The sequence below is a fragment of the Populus alba genome, chromosome 11, assembly GCF_005239225.2.
Source record: "Populus alba chromosome 11, ASM523922v2, whole genome shotgun sequence".
Classification (NCBI taxonomy): domain Eukaryota; kingdom Viridiplantae; phylum Streptophyta; class Magnoliopsida; order Malpighiales; family Salicaceae; genus Populus; species Populus alba.
In genome coordinates this window covers 3,566,515-3,586,055 of record NC_133294.1, presented here as the reverse complement: position 1 = coordinate 3,586,055, position 19,541 = coordinate 3,566,515, and the positions used below count along the sequence as shown (strand labels likewise).

General features: G+C 29.3%; 1 protein-coding gene across 1 annotated transcript; it reads right to left on the bottom strand.

Moving 5' to 3' along the window:
• Positions 1–3,912: 3,912 nt before the first annotated feature.
• LOC118035090 (uncharacterized) lies at positions 3,913–5,294 on the bottom strand. The gene has a single exon (XM_035040577.1). It carries the CDS (start codon positions 5,119–5,121, stop codon positions 4,057–4,059), a length of 1,065 nt encoding a protein of 354 aa, XP_034896468.1. The 5' UTR covers positions 5,122–5,294; the 3' UTR covers positions 3,913–4,056.
• Between the last annotated feature and the right edge of the window lie 14,247 nt (positions 5,295–19,541).

Sequence of the window (19,541 nt, the reverse complement as noted above, 5' to 3'; positions counted from 1 at the left end):
AAGACATGTGTTAACCAATTAAATTATGACTCAAGACATGAGATTAAAATAAATCTTAAAACAAATTATGAAATTCAACCCCCAACCAACCCAATGTCGAAAATGATTTTTTTAAAAAAACTATTAGTTTTTAAAAAAGATGTAAAAAAATAAAGTCGAGCTAATCTTCAATACTTGTGATCCGGATCATGAGATTGTAACTAACTTCATGAAAGTTAAACCCACAAAAATAACAAAATCAAATCCTCAATCAATAAAATGTTGAGGGATGGAATTGAAAAAATAATCAATAAAAAATAGTGAAAAACAAAACAAATAGTAATTAGAAAAATAAGGACCAAATTTTACATAAAAATAAAATAAAATGAAATGAAATAAAATGTTGATGGACAAAGTTGAAAAACAAAATCAATTAAAAAATGATAAAAAAAAAATAACAATTAAATTTTCATTGACATTGCAAAATCTTTATATCAAGACAATCAAAACAAACTATCAAATTAAATCATAAATAAAGTCAATGAAAATATGTCAAATTGAAAAAGAAAGTCGAGAGACCAAATTAAAAAAGGGTACATGAACTTCTTCTGTAACAATGCAAATCAGTCCTTGATTTTGAAAAAAGAGGGACTTAGCATTTGTTTAAGATTCGTATTTGATTCTTAAGCTCTAATTATTGTAAATTAATTGAATTGAATTTGTTTTGCAAAACCAAGAATTAACCAAGAGATGCAACATTTTCTCAACACCACGAGATGCCCATACGCACGCATGAAAAGCAAAACACCAAGATCAAACACAAATTTTGTAGGACCAAATTAGAAAACAAAGAAATTGAGGGTCAAAGTGTAAAAAAATCCAAGGAGTAAAAAAAAGAAGAAGAAGAAGATGCATTGTTCGTGCATCTCCTCTCATGGCACGGTTAAACACCGAGGCCTTTTAGAGTGTCTTTTTTATATAGTTATAATTATAATTATAAAAGGTGTAGCAGCTGAAGGGCAATGGCAAACTCATATGACAGAAACTTGAGGGCTTTGCTTCCAATCTTACATTTCTTTTTTTTTTTTTTTTTGGTAACAGCTTACGCGCAAGAGCCACAACATCAGAAAGCAACTGGTATTTAGGAGCTTTTCTGAAGAGTGAATCTTACACACGATCATTAATTTGAGCTTGGTGAGCCACACTCACGAAGAAGCATGGCCATGCTACTAAAAAATTGGGCAAGAAAGAATTAAAGGAAGAGAAATTATATGTGTTTTCTTCGGATCCGACGTGGCATCTGACCTGGGTGAAGGGCTCGGGTTATTAGGCCAACGGGTTAGCCCGAGTCTATTATAATGGTTTGATCTAACTAGTTACTCGAACTTGGTTTGATCAATGTAAAAATAAGGTTAGATTCTGAATAATTAATTTGTCAAGTTTCGAGCTAATTATATCTGTCATGTTTATTTGTCCCCTCCTACCTCCTAAAGAAGTTGACTCCCACCTTTATTATATAAAGAAAGGGATGGGAAGAAGGCATGAAGCATCCATTACTTACAATTCAAAAAAGACAAGAAGGCATGAAGCATCCATTACTTACAATTCAAAAAAGACAAGAAGGCATGAAGCATCCATTACTTACAATTCAAAAAGCAATTAAAAAAATCAAATGAGTGTAGTATAATTAATTAGCTTCTAGGTTTACTTTTCAAGTTATCAGTCTCGTAAATCTTAAAATCATTAAATATTTATATGAATTATTAACTTTTAGAATCTCAAATTATTAATCGAGACACGTATAAATTAGCCCAAATACTCATTAAAAATTTTATATAATCTTTAACTTTAGGGTATTTGTAAAAAAATTGACTCCCATCTTCATTATATAAAGACAAGGACTGGAAGAAGATCCTTGAAGAAAAAAACGAAAAAAAAAATGACAATAAGGCATGAAGCATCCACTACTTACAATTCAAAAGGCAATTAGAAAAACAATGCTCAAAAAGCTAAATTCATATTACATTATGGGTCCATCGTTCGTTCATCTCTAGCTTACTTCTGATATTAATTTTTTGCAGCTCTCTCGACAATTTCTCCAGGCAGTCCCCTCACAATATTGAAAGCTCGCAAACTTTTAATTAAACTAAAGTTAGTTTACAATTTTAATAATTGATCTTCTTTTAGTCTTAATGGTAAATGTCTAGCTGTTGCTCTTCAAAACTCATAAGCTCTCAACATTCAAACATGTTTATTTTCAAGAAATCATTCTCTAACCACCATTCTTTTTACAACTCAAACCTTCAATAATAATAATTTAAGAAATGAAACTCCCTTGTTAATCATATGAAACCTTCTTGGCAAAAAATATTTGGAATGAATATAAATTCATAGGTAATTAAGAAGAAATTGTACTACACTTAGCTTTTATCAGAGAAAAACATTTCTTATTCGAATCTAACCACTTATATTTTTTCAATTTATATATAAATATGTGATTATTCAATTTATATATAAATAAATGATTGATTAAAGATCTTTTGAGTTGATAAACTCTTTCCCGTTATTTACTTTTTAAATATAATCGTTAAAATATAGATCGTGTAAAAATATATATTCATGTTATATATAAAAACAAAAGGAGCTTTCACTAAAATTATTGTATTTATTATATAATAAGATATTAATATTTATTTTATTAATATAGATATTTGGTTAATTTACATGCATCTTGATTGATCATATAAACCTTAAAATTAATGAATATATAAATATTAAGTGGCTAATTATAAATATTTAATATGCAAGAGCACGACATGGGCAATATTTATGAATGCTTATTGCAATATTCAAACAAATTGACAGATTTATTCCGAATAATGTTGTAGGCACAAGTGAGAATATGCTTGAGAAATATGTTTTCCTCTTGGTCCCAACTCTTCTTTCATTTCCATCAGAACATGACACGTGTGCTGTTCTTCTCAATGAAGGAAGGCCCAATGTACAGAGCAGGCAGGAGATAATAATGAAAAGCAGACTCATGCTATGATGTGGCCATGGCATGCATGCTAGCAAGAAGCAAAACGATGCATGCTTCCTCCATACTCATAAGACAACAAAGGTTTTTGAACCACGAGATAGTAAAGCCATCACTATTTATGCGCATGTGCTAGGCGAGGCAGTCCTGTTGTTTTTGTAAAATTGTACTCGGATTTTAAAAAAAATCATACACTCGATTTTTTTTTAAAATGATTTTATGTTTTTTAATCATACACTCAAATTTAAAATTTGTACTTGCATTTCTAAACACGTCCGAATGCATTTCTAAAGACATCCTAAGAGTATCTCTGATGTGTTAAATAAAAAACTAAAAAAAAAGAGTAATTTAACTTTCAAAGAATGCTAAATAAAAATCTTTTATAAAAATATTATTTCTATATATTTTATAAAATTTATAAAAACTTTACAAACAAATATTTATTGTAATAATACTTTTTTTACTAGTTTTTATTAAAAATCCATGTTTTTTTTTGTTTGTTTTTCATAAAACTATCTTATTTTATAAGTTATGTTATAGGTTTGATAAATTCATCCAAATTAAATAAATATATTTTTTTTTAATAATTTTTTTAATTTCATCTTGAGTTAATAGATAATTATCTATACTATTTTTAAAATGCAAAGTCAACCAATAGATTGTTAAAATAATTATATATTAAATTTATTAAAATATTATTAACTTTTCTAAATAACTTTTTATTATTTTATTATTGGAGTACATATAAATAAATAAAAAATAAAGTCTCGCCTTCCAAATGCTCTAAACAAAATAAACAAATCCCACACAAGAAAAGTGAACAAACTTTCAAAGGTAGTAACTTTTTAATTAACTAATCGCATCTGGTAAAACAAAAAACTAATTGTATATGTGAATTGGTGAGAAAAATAAATTATTTGTTTATACAAGGAAAAATACAGAGAATACACTGAAAAGTACATCTAAATCAAACTTAATATTGCTATTAATTAATAATTTACAGAAAAAAAAATAATTAGAGGGTCAATTAATTACAAACTCTAATAAACTTTTTTTGTGAAGAGGCTACGTAAATTGAAAAGATTACCACCATTTCCAACATTAGTAGTGCTACTACCACCACAATCACCGCCAGCGCTTTTGGTTGCGCCACCGTCACTGCCGTCAGCACCGCGGACACCGCTTCTGCAACTCAAATGATTTCTATACCCGATACAAACGGGGACATTTATATTCAAAACCTTTGCTCTAGCACCATAAGTGCTGCCATTGACATTGGCTGTATTTTTACTGCGGCGAGGCTCGGTAACTTCTTTTTTACTGCTCGATTTCTCACCACTCCGAACCACAGGCTCAGGGAAGCTACTCTTCGTACCCGAACCACCTCCACGTCGAACCTGCCACACTGGGCTGCTCCGACTCAAATGGACTCCGGGTCGACCCGGGCTACTTGGCCATGACTTTCTTGATTTGGATTCCCCTGCCGAATTACTCCTCGAACAAGGGGCACTACTTACCTTCCGGGTTCCGGGAGCCCCGGGAAACAACTTGGGTCGGGTCACACTGTTCCCTTCGGATCTACTACGTGAAAACGGCCATATGTTGATATTCAACTCAGCTGAACTCGCTCCATTTTGACTCCTTTTCTCTCTCTTTTTATCCTTGTCCTTGTCCTTATCTTTCTCTTCTTGTTTCTTGGCAGCTGTTGAAGTTTTCTTGTCACCTTTCTTGAATATCATATCTTTCCATCTCTTGGAACTGCTTGTTGGCTCCATGGTTATGCTTGCTGGCGAGATTTCGGGTTCAGGGTCAGGTTGGGAGATGGGAGGTTCGGCTTCGGTTGAGTCAGGGTCAGGATCAGGCGGATGGTTGTTGTTGTTGTTGTTGTTGGGGTGGTGGAGGAGGTAGAGAGGGAGGAGGACACCATCAACAAAGAGTTCATCAGCTGTAACAAGATTTGGTTGAGGGAAAGATGGGTTTTGGACCATCCAGAACTCGAATTCGGGTGGTGAGTTTGAATCACTGCTTGCTCTCCTTCTTCTACTGCTGCATGGAGAGAGGATTACTTGAGGTTCTTTAATGGATATTCTTTGTGGGCTATCCATATTGTTGGATAATGAAAGGGAGAGAAGGGAGGTTTGTTTTTGAGAGGAGAGGAAGTGTGGGGGAAGTTTCTCTGTTTTCTTGGGACTGAGCTTGGTTCAGAGTTCAGTTCAGCTTGACCCTACAAGAGCTATAAACAAAGGAGAATGAGTTAATAAAAATGAAGATATGGGAGGGCTAAGAGGTTGGGTCCATTATATATGCAACCATGTAATAAGAAATTATAAAATTATAAGAAATTATATATGCAACCTTTAGTTTCTACAGGAACACCTGCATAATATATTCTCAGTGTTATTAAACTTAGCTGGGAAGACTTGGGTAATGTTTGTTTGTGTGTTTATAAAGTATTTTTGAAAAATAAATTTTTTTTTAATTTAATATTTTTTAGTATTTTTATATTATTTTGATGTGTTAATATTAAAAATAATTTTTAAAAAATAAAAAAATATATTATTTTAATATATTTCTAAATAAAAAACATTTTAAAAAATAATTAGTATCATATTTTTAAATATCCCTTTAGTTCACTTGGGGTTTAACCAAATTTGAATTTCAAATAACTAGATAGGAGTTGACACTATTTAAGTTTAAAAAAGTTTAAGAGACTCCATAAATCAACCTATAATCAAAATAAAAGTTAATTTTTTTTAAAAAAAAATATCATTTTAATTTTTAATTTTTTGTAATTAAAATATATATTTTTTAATTTATTTAAATTAATCTGAGTTAATTCATTTAACCTATAACTTTAGCCTAACATTGAGTCATGTAACTTTGGTTTTTTTTTTTTTATGGTCAAATTAAGTTCATGTAAACTATTTACATCAGCTTTAAGAAGTTAATAAAAACCATAGTACTATGATTGCGAGGTTCAAATTTTAGATTTAATGATAAGATTATTCCGGTACGATAGTTTTCATATACTTGCCTTCATATCTCCCAATCATATCTTCATCAAACCATTTATATACATGGATTGATGTATATCATGAAAATTTATTACAAGATCATTTTCTTAATTTGAATTCTGAGCACGTGGCTCCATCAAATCTACTTGCGTTCATAGTAAGAGATTATTTAGTTAATAATTAAGGATATTGCTTGTATCTATCCAGCCATTTTTGTGCGCGTTGAGTTAGTTAACGCTTTCTGTCTAAATCATGACAACTGTAGATGTCATGAGAGGTCATAATTATCATCATATACTCTTTTTTTTTTTTTTTTTTACCTCAAATGAAAATATCCATTGTTTTTCATTGATTTTGATTGTAGAATAAAAAAGGTATCAGTTCTACTGTGTTTGTGGCTTGGTATTGTCATTTTCTCATCAGATTCATGCCGCCTCTTCGTTTAGATCTAAATCTTAGACAAAATGAGGGTTGACATCTTGCATTATTTTTAGAATAATATAAATTATATTTTAAAATTTTATCTAAAATTTAAGTTCTTGAATTGAATTAATTCTTTAACATGGTATCATATTCTTGATAACCAGGTGGTTACGAGTTCGAATCTCACTACCCTTATTTATTTAATAAAAATTAAGCACAAGGTAATGTGAGCATGTATAAATTTTCAGGCCCAAAGAGTTTTTATTTGAAAAAATGCGTTAAAGAATAATATAAATTATATCTTGAGACTTTATCTAAAAACTTAAGTTTTTAAGTTGAGATGATTCCTTGACTTTATCCCATCTTCTATGTATAAACATAATATTACTTCTTGATTATATATTTGAACAAAAAAAAAATACAATTTATATGTTTTTTTAACGGTTTTCAATGTTTCTAAAGTATTTATATATATATTTAAAACCATCCCAAAAAATTAAAAAATTAAAAAATTTAAAAGTTTTTTTATTTCAACTATAATAAAAATTCTAAGATGCTAACTTCAACATATAAATTTAGAAATCAATTAAAATAAACGATCATTAATCACTTCATGAACTCTTGAAAATAGTATATGAAACATGATTTTAAAAAAAAAAAAAAACATCTAAAACAACTTTGTTTTCAATAAAAAATTAAAATAAAATTAAAATAATTTTTTAAAAAATAAGTTAATAAAATCTCATGATGTTAACTAGATCATTTGAATTGCATATTAACATAGTTAATTAACTCAAATTGAGTTTCATAACAGAATTATAAGAATTTAAAAGCATTTAAAGTTTATCATTACAAATATATTACTAAACAAAAAAAATTTTTTTAGGTTTTTTTTTTATTTGAAAACACAGTATAAATCATATTTTTTTCCCCCGAAGGTGCCTTTCTATGGAGATTTGTAATAGTCCCTGTTTTGGAAGTGAATACGTGATGATCATCAAGTGCTCCGTAGAAAGACATTACAACTTTGGGAGTCAGAATGGGACCCACTTTGTTTCAAAAACATCTTGACCATCCAATGGACTGAAGTCTAAAGGGAAAGTATAAGACCTACGGCTCGAAACACCCATGGGGTTTGAATTCAAATCATAAAGACCTGGCAGCTGATGATTCGTACATCCAACTTAGTTCAAGTCTTTAAATTAAATTTAGTGACATTAACGTTAAAATATAATTTAACTTAAAGAAAATAATATTATTTTATTTATTTTAAAAAAATTCTTAAAATAATATTTTTTTTATCAATTCGTTAATTTAAGGTCTATTCAGGAGTATAGTTGTTGATACTTTTCGAAGTGTTTTTCATGTCAAAATACATTAAAATAATATTTTTTTTATTTTTAAAAAATTATTTTTAAAACAACGCATTAAATCAATCAAAAACATATATAAAAAAATTAATTCATTCTTAATATAAAAGTTTGAGGAATGCTGTTCTTGATAGTCAAATAAATAACACTTGGATAATGATTAAATATTTAAAAAATTTTATTCAATGAATAATAAATAGAATATTAAGACAATAGAAACTTGATGATATGTAAATAGGTACTACAATATAACCCAATTGGCATGCAATGCATTATTTCCCTCTAAAGGAAAAATATAAATCAGTTCTTTCAATGGAGATTAAAATAATTTTTGAGAATATGGTTGTAGTTATTTTTTAAATTATTTTTCATTTGAAAATGTATTAAAATAATATATTTTATTTATTTTTTAAAAATTATTTTTTATATAAATGTATCAAAATAATCTAAAAATATAAAAAAAATTAAATTTTTTAAAAAATATTTTTGAAACAGTAAAACAACAATCTAATAATCTTTGTACGCCATAGCCATACAAGTAGACACCACTCTCTCGACTTCACTTCTTCCCAAGAAAAAGAATCTAAAAGTCTTAGTTTCAAGATTACACATCAATTAAATATACACTATGTCAAGATGCTTGCCACCCACCAACGTACAGTTGTCCTTCATGAAGTTCTCGATTGGTTTAGATAATTGGATGAGCCATTGTCTCATATTATTCATCTTTGTTCGCATAGAAACCTCCAGCATACTACATGTGATGCATTGCGAAATGGACAAATTCTTACAATCTTCATTTCTCCCACAAGAACACCAACTATACATGCATCAAGATAGATTTGAAAGTGAGTGAAGCCTTCATGTCAAGTGCTCAACTGCACGTATTATAGCTGATTATACCATATGATCTCTTATCTTTACAATAATGCACATCGATCTAGCTAACGACTAGTGAGCATGACAACGATTCATGGCAAGATGGGTTCCACAAGATATCAACTAAGGATCTGAACCATGTGATGGACATATATAAAATTAAGTCAAATGTATAAAAATATAATCCTTCACACGGTTGCCATCATGAAAGTATTGCTAAAAATCGAAGAAAGAAAGAAAGAAAAGGGGCGTGTAAGGTGACAGCGTGAGTGGACCCCTAGGGATGATGGGCTAGGTGGTTGGCTTGTGAGCTCGTAGGAGCGACGGTGAGTTGGTGGGGCACTTGGAATCCAACAAGCAAGGATGATCAGAGAAGAGAAGAGATGTTTGCATGGTAGATACGGGCTTAATTTTTATGTGTTGTTGATGAGGTTTGTTTTTAGGGAAAATGATCAGTCATGTGCATGCAAAAACAAGCATTATTTCATCAACCCTTTTGGGTCCCATTCACACTCGCACAGCATACCCCTTCACTCATTCTTCCACCTTGACAGCAACTGCCCCATGGCTTTTTGGAGGTAGCTGTTGTTTTAGCCTGTAAATTGCAATGCCTTCTTGGCCTAATCAATGATCATCTGCTCACTGGTTAAAGTTTGGCAAGTTAATTCCAGATAATACATTAAAGTTCATCACCAGCTACCGTCTGCTTTCTTGAAACACAACCAAGAAAACTGGTCTAGTAAGATTAGGTTTAACAACAGTGATGGTTAAATTGTATTTATGTGACTGTTGGATCGGATGTGATCTAGATAAACAGTGCAGAAATCACTGTATCTGTTTCTGAACGGGCAGTGCCGGAAGCATTGAGGAAGATGCTGCGTGGAAAATGCCAAGGGGATGCGTAAGATCAAGAATGTACTTAATGTTGGAAAAACAAGAAAGGGTTACGGGAGATGACTTTCCACTTAATGGCAGTGAGTGAGTCTGTCTTGGTATTTGTATTATTGTATGTTTGATTATTGAGGAGGATGCAGTTGGTGCCTCATCACTGCCTCCCAAAAGTGCATTTCAAAAACCTACAAAAAGAGAGACTGCACCATGTGGGCTTGTGGCCATTTGGTACGAAATTTCTTGACACTCTGTTCAACCATCAAGAACTTGGAAAAAAAAAAAAAAAAGGATATTGTTTTTCTTTTTTATTTTAATGTCAAGTCTAATATCTGCCAGCTTTATAGCATCAAGGCCGGTTTCTTTTTCAGGGTGGGTTTATTTCGCATAAATATTTCTAAAACAAGATCACATGTATGAAGTTTTTTTTAGAACGTTTGGTTAGTAACAAAGTAAAAAATACAATAGATTAGGTTGGAAAAACCTTAAACTGAGTTAGGATTTTTCAAAGTTGACCCTGTGTGTTTTTGAGAAATTTTTATTAAAATTTTGTTTAGTATTATGGTGTAACATGCGTTTTATCGTAACTATAAATTTAAAAATATTTGATTAATCAACACACATAGTTTTGCATGCGTTCCATTAAAAACTTTCTCTTAAAACTTTGGTTGAGAAAAGCCACTATTTTAATCAACACACCAAGTTCTCTATCATAATATAAAACTCTCTTATGCTTAAGTTAGTCAATCATAAAAGGAAGACAATGTATAGCGAATGTATGTTGAGATTATTATGTATAGTTATGTTTGATATGGTCTTATGTGTTATTTGTTGGCTTGAGATATTTATACGCCTTGTCACATTAAATTACCTTGTAGAACATGGATTTTTTTTTTTTTTTTTGTGGTAGCCTTTGATGAGACAAATAGATTACCACACTAATAATTCTTGCCTAGGAGGTTATGGCATTGCATTGACAAGACATAGCTCCACGCGTTACGAGGTTGTAGTGCCATGCTGACACCTTGGAGGTCGTAACAGTGCAAGTATAAGCATTTGTTCGACGTGCCATCTATTCGGTCAGGCCCAGTTTGGCTTCCAAAAAGCTATCTTGTCTTGGTGTGGCCCACCTAGAAAGGGATTGGGCCTAAATTCCAAACAACATGCTAAGCCATGGCCAACAACCAACAACTTGGTTGTCCACTATTTATTGTCCGACCACGACATAAGCAATATAGTGAACAACAAAGTCGCTCGTTATTTGTTGCTGGGCTAAGGCCCAAACATGATAATTGTTTATTGTTTTCTTTTTGTAACATCAACAATGATAGTAAAATAATGATGATGATGTCGAGTTATAATGAAAAAACAATGATAACAAGTGTTAATGATGGTAGTTATGGTAGTATTTGTGAGGGTGAAGATATAGGTGGATGTAATGGTGATGGTGAGATGATGGGTGAGTTTATTTTGCATAAATATTTTATAAATAAAAAAATTACATATAATTTATTTTAAAAAAAATTTAGAATGTTTGGTAAGTAACAAAATCAAAAAATATATATAATTGACGAAATCAAAAAACTTCAAACTGAGTTGGGCCTTTCCATGTTTGGCCTTGTGGATTCTTGAGAAATTTTTATTAAGGCTCCGTTTGGTATTTTGCATTTTACCCCAACTATAGATTTTAAAGTTTTAGTTAATTAACACACATCATAGTTTTGTATAAATTCCACTAAAATCTCTTTTTTGAAACCTTGATATGATTTGTAGCTTTTCTAAAATTTATTTTTTGAAATCACAATTATAAAAACTATAACAATGCTAACACACACTAATTTGGGTTGAACTACTTCATAAACTCTTACAAAACAAGTTTTTTATCATAATAGAAGACACTTCAATATTTAAATTAGTCAATCATAAATGAAAAATAATGTATAACAAAGGTATATTGTGATTATTGTGTGAAGTTTTCATTTGTGGTAGCCATACGAGCAATGGTAAAAGTTGTGACAGGGAGATAATGTTTATTAAAATTGTTAATTATTATTATAAATAAATTATTATTAGATTAGGTTGGAAAAACCTTAAAACTTAGTTAGGATTTTTCAAAGTTTGCCTTGTGTGTTTTTGAGAAATTTTTATTAAAATTTTGTTTAGTATTGTGGTGTGATTTGTGTTTTACTCCAACTATAAATTTAAAAATATTTGATTAATCAACACACATACAATCTTACATGGATCCAATTAAAAACTTTCTTTTAACACTTTGGTTGAGAAAAACTACAATTTTAATCAATACACACGAACTCCTACCAAACAAGTTCTCTATTATAATATAAAACTCTATGATGTTTAAGTTAGTCAACCATAAAAGGAAGACAATGTATAACGGAGGTATGTTGAGATTATTATGTATAGTTATGCTTGATATAGTCTTATGTGTTTTTATTTGTTGGCTTGAGATATTTATACACCTCGTCACATTAAATTACCTTGTAGAACATGGATTTTTCTTTTGTGGTAGCTTTTGATGAGACAACTAGATGTGAGATAGCTATTAGTGAGAAAGATAGGTACCACACTAATAATTCATGCCTAGGAGGTTGCGGCACTGCATTGACAAGACATAGCTCTACGCGTTACGAGGTTATAGTGCCATGCTGACAACTTGGAGGTCGTAATAGTGCAGGCGTAAACATTTGTTTGACGTGCCATCTATTCGGTCAGGCTCAGTTTGGGTTCCAAAAAGCTATCTTGTCTTGATGTGGCCCAACTAGAAAGGGGTCGGGCCTAAATTCCAAACAACATGCTATGCTATGGCCAATAACCAACAACTTGGTTGTCCACTATTTATTGTTCGACTATTACACAAACAATATAGTGAACAACAAAGTTGCTCGTTGTTTGTCGCTGGGCTAAGGCCTAAACAAGATAACTGTTTACTATTTTCTTTTTGTATCATCAGTAATGATAGTAAAATAATGATAATGGTGGTGGTGAGATGATGGGTGAGTTTATTTTGCATAAATATTTTATAAATAAAAAATTACATATAAATTTATTTTTTAAAAAATTAGAATGTTTGATAAGTAACAAAGTAAAAAAAAATATAATTGACGAAATCGAAAAAAACTTCAAATTGAGTTGGGCCTTTCCATGTCTTTGTGGATTCTTGAGAAATTTTTATTAAAGCTCCGTTTGGTATTGTAGTGTGGTTTGCGTTTTACCCAAACTCCAGATTTTAAAATTTTTAGTTAATCAACACACATCATAGTTTTGTATGGATTCCACTAAAATTTCTTTTTTGAAACCTTGATATAATTTTTTAATTTTTCTAAAATTTATTTTTTAAAATCACAATCGTAAAAACTACAACAATGCTAAACACACACTAATTTGGGTTGGGCTACTTCATAAACTCCTATAAAACAAGTTTTCTATCATAATAAAAGACCCTTCAATGCTTAAGTTAGTCAATCATAAATGAAAAATAATGTATAACAAAGGTATATTGTGATTATTGTGTGAAGTTTTCATATGTGGTAGCCACAAAGGTGGTGGTAAAAGTTGTGACGGGAAGATAATGTTTATTAAAATTATTAAATGATATTATAAACTAATTATTATTTATAAAATTTTACTAGCTGAAAATATTTTTTAATATATAAATTAAATTTTAAAACTAATGATAAAACATTTAGGTTAATAAGTTTTCTAATAGAATATTTTCTTAAACAAAAACAAACGTATGAAAAATCAGAAAAATATTTGTCTATATAATATTTTATACAAATCAAATCTCTTATTAGTTTGGTAACATGTCATCTTCATCGATGTACTCTGAAAAGCTTTCTTGATTCTTGTCAAGTCATAGACTTAACGTGACAAGTTGATGAAAGATACAACACATACTTATATAGGTCATTAGGCAATAGGTAGGCCTAAAAAGCTTGTAGATGCTGCCATGGCCTCCAATCCCTGCACCCCCCCTTCTATGGTAAAAAGAAGAAGCAGGAAAGTCGATAAGATAGAACCTTAAAAGACTGCAATGGAAGGAAATATTTCGTATTTTATATAGCATCAGGAACAAAAAAAAAAAAAAAAAACTTTACCTTATTTAATTAGCACATTCTCAACCCAACTATTATTGATAACAATCTGTTCAATCACCTACCTTGTGTCGTTAATTCTTGTCAAGAATCCTCTTGTGCATGGAGGTTTTTTTTTTTTTTTTTTTTAAAAAAAAAACAAAATGCTACTACACTTGTTTTAACTCATGATGTTGTTTACGGTTCTGTTATAAATTAATCATGTTAATTTTAATTAATTTAAAATAATATCATATTATGATATTTTTAATTTTTGTTTTAAATTAAATTAATTGGATCGATTGAATCATCTATTAAATCAAGTAGGTCTGATTAAATTAATTTTCATTTAATTTAATTTAAAACTCAATTTAGATAATTTTAAATTTGTGGATAATCAACAAGCTTAATAACAATGCTTTTTTTTTTTTAATGAAAAAAATGAATTGTCGTGAATCATTATTAATTAAAAATTAACAATTTATTGTGTTGTGAACAAATACCTTGATTTCACTCAAATCAAGTGAGCTGCTGTTGTGAAGTCAACTAATAAACGAAAGAAACGATCGTATTTTTTGTTTATGTTGTCTCAAAATATGACCCAACTCAGCGCAATAATGCAAGATGTACAAAGGGGAAAAATAATAATAATAATTGTGGCATTGGAAAACTCATGGCAGGCAGAGAGTCAGAGACAGCATGATCCTTGATGCTATAATGACAAAAAACACTTTGACATCTGAATTATGATGTACTAGAAAAAAGTATGAGAGGGTCTCTTTGCCTTGAATTATTGTATGTGGCCCTTTATAAATCCTCAAACATTTGTAATTTAACCTTAACAAGTAGATCCCATGTTTCCTCACTTCTCACCTTATATTCAAGTTCTAAGATCAATACTATAAAAAATGTATATATTTTTTAATTCACTAAACAGATGTAAAAGTGTGTTATTGAGTTTATTTAAAAATAAAATTAGCCTCCATTGATAGACAAAATGATATAAAAATATATTTATTGATCGTTAAGAACAATATATTTTTACTTTATATATAAATTTATTTTTTTAAAAAAAAAAATTTGAAACATAACTGATTTTATGTTCTTGAATTTACCATATGATGCCTGAATATATGACACTGTAAAAATTATTAATGAATGATTGAGCTAGACAAGGATTAAAAAGTATGTTCTATTTATAGTTTTTTATCCGACTTCCTCTGCTTAATAATATTGATGAACACGGATCATAACATATAAATTATATTTTAAAAATTTTAAAAAATAAAACTTATCACGTTTTAAGTTTATTTTTCTAAAATTATTAATTTGAGTTTTATAAACTTCAGTGCTACTAGAGTTTTATATGATTATTAATTTCAGAGTTTACGAGATTAATCGAGGTGTGTTCAAGCTGACCTGAATATCAATATTAATAATAATAAAAAAATTTTGTTTCATAAATCTTGTTTCGGGGTGTAAAGACATGCGAGCAAGCTGAAATTTGTTGGAGGCTGGCCTAAACAAAACTAGTAGTGCTTTATTTTGATTCTTTGTTCTTTCTGTGAAGAAATCATTTCAAGCTATAATCTATGATCTGCAATCTTTCATGATTTAACATGTTCTTTTTTCGCTGGCTACACCATATTTATAATTGATTGTCATACATTCAATCATAATTTCCAGCTGGTTAAACAATGATAACAATACTTTAAATTTGTAATTACAAAAAAAGAGAGGATGGTGAATTTCATATGTTAATTTGCTTATCATGTCACTTTTGATTCTTTATATATATCTTTGATAAAATAGCAATAGGGATCTTGAAGCCCTAAAATATTAAAATCTTTATAAAACTATGCCTCTAAAATTTCTTAATTAAATTTTATCCTAATCTAATTATTAGATAAAACATTAATTATAGTTATTTTTTGTCATAATAATCATTTAACCCTCATCCTTAAATTTTTGAGTTTGAACTTTATAATAAGTATTCAATATAACTTTTTTAGGCCAATATCATCTATACAAAAACTAATCTGAATTAATACAACAAACCCATTTAAATAATACATATACAATAACAAAAACATTAGAGTCAATATTTAATGTTGTTGTTGTGATAATTTTTGTAATTATAATTTTAAAAAACAGGTTTTAAAAAATTACAAATTATATATTTTTTAAAACTTCTTGTTGGGCAAAAACAAAACCCTAATCACATTACAAAATAGAACCTTAATAACCTTTCCAAAAAAAAAAAAACAAAAAAAGTACTGAAAAAAACTCGATCATTTAAAGAGATAGTAGTGGATATGCTCTGCATTTAAATGGTTACTACAAATGGAGAAATTATTGCTGTCACAACCATAACTGACGACCTGTTTGGAAACGCGTTTCCCAAAAACAATGTTTTTTTTTTCTTAATCTAATTTATGGAGGTTGGAAGAACAATAACTCAGGCAGGTAAGAAGGTGGTGTTGGTGAAGGTAAAATCATACCAACACTAATCACCTCTGGCTCCGATGCCCGGAGCATGGAGTAACTATCACGACTGGAATTCGGGTGGACCCATGCACCAGTGTCATGGCTTTATGCCTCGAGCTCACGGTGGCCAATACACAGGTAATCTAGTCGGAAAGAGTACCTTGGCCATGGCCAATGATGAAGGTGAAGCTAAAACAAAAGCCATGATTATTGGACATCGGTAATGGTGATGACTATGTGGTTGGACCATGTGCTTCAGAGCACTAGACCTTGGGTTTCACTTCACCACTTCTCTCTCTCTCTCTCTCTCTCGATTAGCACACTCTTTGACTTTGGTTTTGCTTATGGTTCTTGTCATTGTATAAAAAGGAGTTCTTTTACTCCTATTATCACTCTCCCATGAGCATGTATATTCTTCCCTGAACCCATGAGCATGTATACTTCCTTTTTTCTGGAGTTTTTTTGTACTCTAGCCCAATAAGATATTTTAAAAATAAAACAGTTTAGAAAATATTTTAAAAATAGCATCTAAACACGAAAAGTTGGAAGAAAGTATTATTAGTGACTTTCTCAAATTACAGAATGGTCTGATATAATTTATAATTAAAAAAAAAAACGATAGAGAAAGAAGGGAAAAAAAGATGAAAACTAATCTTAGAAGTAAATTAAAATTCTAAAAACAACACTACCTGCTAAAAAAACACTTGATGAGATAAATTTAACAACATAGAAATATTATCTATGATAAATGAAGTAGGTCATATAAACTGTTCAAAGATGGTGATATTTACTTGCTTTTGAACAATTTATATAGATCACTTTGATTATTATTGATAATATTTTTTGGTATTGTTAAATTTATTTTGTCGAAATATTTTTGACAATATTAGTATTGTCAATCATTGAAGTTTTGATACGTTTTCAAAATCTTTTTTTTTCTTTTTTTATTATATTTTTTTTGTAAATTATGCCAACTCATTTTACAATTTGTAACCTGCAATTCTTTAAAATACTATTTTTAAAAATATTTTATGTACAAGGTTATTTTATTTTTTAATATGCTTAATTAAAAAAAAAAACGCTTTTTTTTGGGTGGTTATGATGTGATGCTTGTCCAGCACTATTGTTGTTATTCTATTATTGTATGGCCTTTCACAATGATGTAAAGAAAACCGAAATTGTGACTATTATCACATGCAAAAGAACGTTTCTTGCACCTTCTGAAGTGAATTCCCTCAATTATTGCTCGAGACGAGGCTGGTATATATGAGCTATGGTGCTTGACTGCTTGGTGTGTACGTACGTATTAGAACAGATAAGAGATAGTGCTCTACTATTAAGCTAAGTCTATAAACTAAGATCATTTGCATCATATGTGTGCTATCAAGGACAGCATTTTTTTTCCCTAAAGAACTTCATATTAATGCAAGTACCTTTTCTTCTTCTTCTTCTTCTTCTTTTTTTTTTTTTTCCATACTACTGCCAGCAGCAAATCAATATTATAAATAATATGTTGTGCCAGACCTGCATTTGGATCTAGCATGACCCAAGTATCTGGGTTTGATAATTATGTCAGGCTTATGTATTTTTTTTTTTTTAAATATAAGAATTCACTTATAATTATTTTAAAAATATATTTATTTTGTATTTTTTTTTTTTTTAACCAAATATATTTTTATCTTTTCTATATTTCTTTATTTTATTTTAGGACATTAACCACATCCATCCTTAAAATTCACTCATTTTTTTTATTAATCTCTAATTTTAGTGAATAAATCATTTACAAAATTACACAAATTAAAATATTTAAAAAGACATAAAATCTTTTAAATATACAATATTTGCATTCCTACAACATGATATATAAATTTAAAAGTTCAAAGTTTTCCCTTGTGATTATATATTTCAGATTTTCCTATATTCTAATAGTTATAATGTAGAATAAACTTTTTTACAACAAACTTTGACAATTAAATCATGCAACATCTCAAATTTAAAAACCTTTAATAAACTGACCAAACTTGGATGGAAACAAAAAACTAATATTTTCATCCACAATGTATACAAAAAAAAAAAAGTTTATTTTTGAAAACATAAAATAAATCACTTAGAAACTTGATATTTTTTTTTATTCTTTTTTCTTTAAATATAAAAAATTTATAAAATAATTTGCGCAAAAAAAATTGTAGTAAAATTCTACTGCATATAAATGAAAAATCTTATTTTAATGAAACAATTTTTGTTTTTACAGTTCAATTATGTTGTTGAAAAATTTTAATTTTTTTGACCCAGGTGCTTGAATCTAGCACCCATGTCAAACCCAAACCTGGATCTAGCATCATTCATAGTTGCCAGACCAAAGCAAACAACAAACAAAAAAAGAATAATTATAATTATGTACTTTAGTTATCAGGTGAGAAAGAAAAAAAAAAACACAAACAATCAATCACCGATGATAATTCAATCATGATATATCTACATGTGTTGCTCCATGTTGAAGAGCACGATTGCACATCTAATCATACAACGGATAACTAGATTTAACCACTAGGAAGCGTCTCCACGCCTCCTTATTGGCCCACTCGTTGAAGGTGTGTAAAACAAGTGCTACCAACTTTTTGATTAAAAAATAAAAAAATATAATGTGAACATACTACAACACCTCCATGATCCTCTTAATTATACAAAATATCTATGAAAAAAAAAAACCAAAATACCGCAAAAGATAGCTGTTTGTATTTTATGAGGCCAAAAACATTATTTGTTTATATTTGAAAATAATAATAATAATAAAAAAACTGAATATCCTCGTGAAAAAAAGTTGAAAAAACATTTATTCGCTCATGAAAAAATAAAAAATTGAAAATAAAACTCCTATTACAAGACGTTGAAACTGAATTAGAAAATATCAAATTGCACCCTAGAAGATCATGTCATACAAAATTGAAGCCATAAAAAAGAAGCTGATTTCTATAGAAAAAGAAATAAAAAGGAAACGGCGGATAAAGAAGCAAGGTGACATGTACATGAGATTTTCCAGTAACGTGTAAAGAGGAAATTGAAAAGCCAAGCAAACAAAGCATGTGATCTATACATGGAACTTTTAGAAAGAAATCATAAAAAAAGTAAAGAATAATAATAATAATTAAAAAAAAGGCAAAGAAAATTTTCTGTTTGAAAGCAAAAGTTTCAAATCCTTTTTGGGATCCTTTCTTTTTGTTTGATAGATTAAAAAAAAGTGCTTAAAATCCCTTTCGGCTTTGTATGAAAAAGATTTGCTTCCTATCTTTAAAGAACATATTTTTAAAATCATCCACAAAACTTATATGAATTGATTCCAACAGTAACCCTAACCATCTAATCCAAAAAG